Source organism: Myotis davidii, unplaced genomic scaffold (genome assembly GCF_000327345.1).
Source record: "Myotis davidii unplaced genomic scaffold, ASM32734v1 scaffold327, whole genome shotgun sequence".
In the NCBI taxonomy this organism is placed as follows: domain Eukaryota; kingdom Metazoa; phylum Chordata; class Mammalia; order Chiroptera; family Vespertilionidae; genus Myotis; species Myotis davidii.
This window is the reverse complement of record NW_006298628.1, coordinates 3410266-3415372: the sequence shown is the minus strand read 5'-3', so window position 1 is coordinate 3415372 and position 5107 is coordinate 3410266. Positions and strand designations below refer to the sequence as shown.

Below are 5107 nucleotides of genomic sequence, written 5' to 3'. Positions count from 1 at the left end.
CCTGTGGGCAGAGGTGTTGCTAGTCTTCCATCGCTGTTTGAAAAAGAACTGTGCAATTCTGTCTGCTTGAAACCCTAATTCTTAAAATTCATGGAAGTTGAACCCAGGCTGGTGGGTCAGGCTCTGTGTTGTTCTGAGTGGAAAGTGGGAGGTGGGGAGGGTGGAGGAAGGCTGAGTACCTTTTTTCTAAAAAAACTCCCAAATGTGTGCAGGCTGTGGCTTTGCTGGGATGGGTGGGGGTTATTTCTGGTGCGTGGTGTCAGGGTAAGTGTGTTGGTTTTTGTGGAGAGCGGCTACAGCGTTTGGACAGGTTCAAGCCTCGGACTGGTGAGAGGGCACAGTCCTCTCATGGCCACGTGCAAGTCCCAGCTTGGAGGGCAGAGCCCTCCCAGCACCATTATAGCCAACAGCTATGGTTGTGAGCTTGAACCTCTGGTCCGAACACGTGGCCCCACGTGCCTGAGTGATGTGGGCTTGATAGAGTTCAGGTGCATGTAGTTGAGTAGGATCGAAACCCGCGAGAATGTTGTAAACAGCTTGACCACGCCCTGACTTTGCCTCGTGGCATCTGGCTATAAAATAGAGTCGGCTTGTAGTCCGTGGCTCTGTCTCTCCATCAGAGAGGACAGCGTCCCACCCGGATCCCGCTTTCTCCTCTTGTCTGTCTTTTCTCAGTCCGTCACCGCCCCCTCTCAGGGTCACTCTTGGCCGTGCTGGCGCGGTTTTGACTTTAACACTCTGGAAACTGGAAAGGTGGCCCCCTACCCCGCCCCAGGGTTGCGGAAAGGAAAGAAAAGGACTAGGATTGGAAGGACCTGGTAACTCAGGAGTCCCCTCTGTTCTTGCCAAACCCCAGAGAAAGCACAGCTTGCTCTTAGGACATCATCTAAACCAGAGCAGGGCCTGGGGCCTGCTGCTGCCGTGGGGTGGGGTCTGGGTCTGAGACAGCTAATGAATTCAGGAGCCGGGGCCCCTCCACAGTCTCCTCTAAGATACAACGGAGGCCAGATGTAGAAACGAAGAGTCTGAACAGAGAGATAAAGCACTTGACCAAGACCACATTGTTTTGAAATAGCGGCTGGGCTCAGCCCAGGTGGTGGGGGAGTGGGAGAAACCACAGCTTGCCCTGATCGCCAGCCCCTTCTCGTCTCGTCCCTCCCACCTCTCCTCGAACACACACGAACCTGGGGGGTGGAGGCGGAGGCACAGACCTGACCCAGGATGCGGGGTGTGGGGGTCAGCACTCTAGGCCGGAGGGCGACAGGGACCAGAGTTTTCTGCTGGGTGAGTTTTGACTTTTCCTTTAGGCACTCCGAAGCAATAGATATGTTTGAAGCAGTACAAGGTATCATTCTTCTCTTTTAAAATCTCACCCTGAGCCCTAGCTGGTTTGGCTCAGTGGATAGAGCATCGGCCTGCGGACTGCAGGGTCCCGGGTTCGATGCCAGTCAAGGGCACGTGCCTGGGTTGCGGGCTTGACCCCCAGTAGGGGACGTGCAGGAGGCAGCCGATTGATGATTCTCATCATTCATGTTTCTATCGCTCCCTCTCCCTTCTTTTCTGAAATCAATAAAAATATATTTTTAAAAAACAACCTCACCCTGAAAGCCAGCATTACAATGGGGGTGACCGGGGCTCCGAGGCTACTGCAATAGTGCCCTCCGGAATGAGGCCCAGAAATCAGGATTTAAAAGAGATTCCCAGGTGATTCTAATGTGCAGCCAAGGTTGAGAACCACTGGCCTAGAGGGACTGGAAGCAGCACACGCAGGCTGAGGATTAAGGGAAAGGGACAACATCCACCTTTTAGCCCAGGGGAGCGGGGAGCTGTGGGCCTTTGCTGAGCTGGAGCGTGTGTTTAAGTGAATGGTCACAGGCCAAAGTTTGGGACAGTCTTTATTGAGCTTGGAATGTAGCAGTTCACCTTGGTGAGAGGCAGACTGTGTGGAAATGAGCAGCAACAGTGGCGGACGCCCAGGTCCGGGCCGCATCGGGGATCCTGCTCGCCTGCAAGCAGTTCTCAGGCACACACACACGCACTCACGCACACACTCACACACTCACTCACACCGGGTGGCTGGGAGCAGGGAGCCCTGCCTGCTCAGCCTGCTCCTGCCCCTTGGAGAGGCCTCGTCTGGCTGGGGTGGGAGGAGTCCTGAAGGAAACCGCTCGAGACCAGGGCGGAAGGAGCCGGGAGCGGCAGGTGTTTTGCAGTCTGGGAGAAGGGGATCCAGGAGGGTGAGATGGCGAAGGACCGAGCAAGGGGAGCCCGCGGGGCCAGGCCATGGGAGATGCTGGAGCGGGGCTTGGGAGGGACGGGGAGGAAGAAGATGTCAGGAGTGTCCCCTCCTTCACTCACCCCAACCACACAGCTGGGGCCAGAGCCCTGGGCATAGAAAGCCTGGGGAGTATCCAGGGTCCCCTGTGTCCTAGGAAGGCACCGAAACAGGGGAAAGATCCTGGAGAGCCTAGAGTCTCCCCCAAGCCCCCCAACAGGGAAGAAAGGGGGTGACAGAGCAAGAAGCGTCTTACATGCCGGTTATGGGGGCAACAAGCCTGGGGAAGCACGAACCCTGATCTCACCCAAACACGGGATGGGCGACGGGCAGCCCCTCTGGCCGGCAGGGGGAAGCGGGCCAGAGCCGGGAGGGGGCGCGGGGAGCCTGGCCTCGCCCGTGTGTCCGTGGTGGGAATGGAGGCAGGAGGGAGGAGGAGGAGCCTCCTGCCCCCAGGGCCGGGGCTACCAGAGCACGGCCCCGTCGAGGTTCCCGTAGCCCGGCTCGGCCCGCAGCCGCCAGTACGTGTTGTTTGTCACCCACCACTCCTTTCCGCTGCCATCGGTCTGCCGCCTGGGGGAAGAGAGCCAGGGAACGAGAAGAGTGAGCATCCAGGGTGAAGGCCAGCTCAAAGCGGGAAGGGGCTCGGGGGGAGGACAGGGGAGCCCCGACCGCAGGGTGAGGGCCCAGGACCTGAAGAAGCGAGCCTGGTGGACGATATTGTTCTCCTCCATCACCCTGCGTCTGTCTCGCTGAAGCTGCTCGATCCTTCTCTTCTGGGCCTCGGCGGCCTGGATGTTCCCCTCCTCCAGGTACCTGAGCGTCCAGACCGCCATCAGTGGGACGGTCCCTCCGGGCGCCCAAACCCGAGGCCCTGAGTCAGCGGAGGGAAGGGACGCAGCCCCAGCTCTCCTCGGAGACCCACATGGGGGAGCGAGGAGCCTGCCCGCACTGACCTCTGGTCGGGCCGGAGCCGAGTGTCGGTGGAAGGCAGTGACCGTTTCAGCTCTGCCGTCAGCTCATTCAGCTCCAAGGCAAACTGGGTGAAGCCGAAGTTTCGCTCATGGTCTGGGGGCATGGAGTCTGGCGGGAAGGCAGGGGCTGGGGCAGGTGGACTTCCATAGCCGCCCTCACCCTGCCCAGTCCTCCCCCATCGCCCCACTCACTGGGTTTCCAGATGCACTGGCCACCAGGCAGGGGGCCCCGGTACAGCCCCTCGTTCCACTTCCCGAAGAGCCGGTGGAGGACGCGGCCGCTCCGGCTGAACACGGCACCCTGCACCTCGTGGATGTTGGAGCTCCAGTACTTGGCCTGGGTGGGGTGGGGTGGGGTGGGGGCAGGTGGCTTAGGGCGGTGTTCCCTCCTTGTCCCCCAGCGTGAGCCGCGGGGGGCGGGGGGCGGCCCGGAGGGGCAGGGGTGCGTGCCCACCTTGCAGAAGGTGATCTTGCAGTGACAGGAGCTGTCCTTCGTGTTCCGGATGAGGACCTCCCCATAGTGCTCGATCCAGCGCTGGCCACTCAGGATGTTGTGAATGCAGGACGTCACCTTGTTCCACTCAAAGTGGTCCCCAAACCTGGGGGAGACGGGGCACGGGAGGGCAGCGGGCCGGCCTGAGCCGGCGCCCCGGCTCTTTGCGGGCGGTCACATGGGTCTGTGCAAGGAACCCTGGGGTCCTGGCTCTATTCTGCCGTGAAGGGGGACTTACTTACAAAGCAGAGCGCCCTTCCCAGAAAATATTCAACTAACACATCGCCACTCAGTAAGCTCCTGTGCCTCAGTCAAGCATGTCAAAGTCGTGGCTGGTGGGCCGCAAAACAAAGCATGCGCCCCCCTCCCCCAGCCGTGAGTTTGACATGCTTGGTCATAGAGATTTAAAAAAAGACACGGGCTGTGCCCTTGGATGCCAGGGATGGTGGTGGCTCTGTTCTATTACCCTGCTTACCCCCCACTTCTATCAGTTACTCATCACTCTTACTTTATTTAAAATATATATATAATTTCAGGGAGGAAGGGAGAGGGAGAGATAGAAACAGACCAAGCCCGCAACCCGGACACGTGCCCCGACTGGGAATCGAACCGTGACTTCCTGCCAGGCTACTCTTTATAGAAGAGGGAGCTCGAGGCTCAGAGGCGTCCAGTCCTTTTGCCACTTGCATAACGATTAAGTGAGAACCAGGACTCTCAGCCCGACTTCTGACCCCGAAGCCCAGGCTCTCCCTCCCGCTCTGACACTGGCCTCTGGCCGAGTCCTGGCTGCGGGCCCCACCTGTGAAATGAGCGGGATGAGGATGTTCCAAATGTGGTTTGTGAGCAGTTCTGAGCTCATTTAGGTGCGTGTGCGTGTGCGTGTGTGTGTTCTGCATTTCTTGCTGTGAGTCATGGTCAAAAAAGTGTGCAAGCCAGTGCATCAGATGACGGTGATGAGCCCTCCCAGTTCTCCCAAGCTAAGCTGCCTCCCCCTTTCTCTGTTGGAAACTGCTGCAAATACAGAGGCAAAACGCACAGTCACCGGCCCACCCCAGGCAGCTTCAGGCCAGAGCTTTCTACCCAGCGGGCGGAGGATGGCCTGTGGCTGGGCCTGGCTGCCCAGCGCTGGGAACACTCACCTGGGCAGGCTCACGTTCACTGTCCCCACAGGCACAATCTCCAGGGATTTCCCCCAGAACTTGTTCTTCCATTTCATGTCTGGAGTTGGGTTGGGGAGGGAGAGGGACAGCAATGAGAAGACCAGTCTCCCAGCCCCTCCCCCATCTGCCCTCCCCCCCCAGGTCCACCCTCCCATGCCCCCTCCTCACCTTGCCAGAAAATGAAGTTCTCAGACTCCGCATGGCA

General features: G+C 59.1%; 1 protein-coding gene across 1 annotated transcript in view; it reads right to left on the bottom strand.

Annotated features, from left to right (window-relative positions):
• Positions 1 to 1878: 1878 nt before the first annotated feature.
• OSBPL7 (oxysterol binding protein like 7) overlaps positions 1879 to 5107 on the bottom strand; it is a 14049-nt gene continuing 10820 nt past the window's right edge. Inside the window, 7 exon segments of the mRNA XM_006774268.2 lie at positions 1879 to 2848; positions 2969 to 3091; positions 3232 to 3358; positions 3442 to 3586; positions 3704 to 3848; positions 4882 to 4960; positions 5071 to 5107. The exon segment at positions 5071 to 5107 is cut by the window's right edge and continues 1 nt beyond it. Coding sequence (XP_006774331.1) covers positions 2740 to 2848; positions 2969 to 3091; positions 3232 to 3358; positions 3442 to 3586; positions 3704 to 3848; positions 4882 to 4960; positions 5071 to 5107 — 765 coding nt within the window. The 3' untranslated portion in view covers positions 1879 to 2739.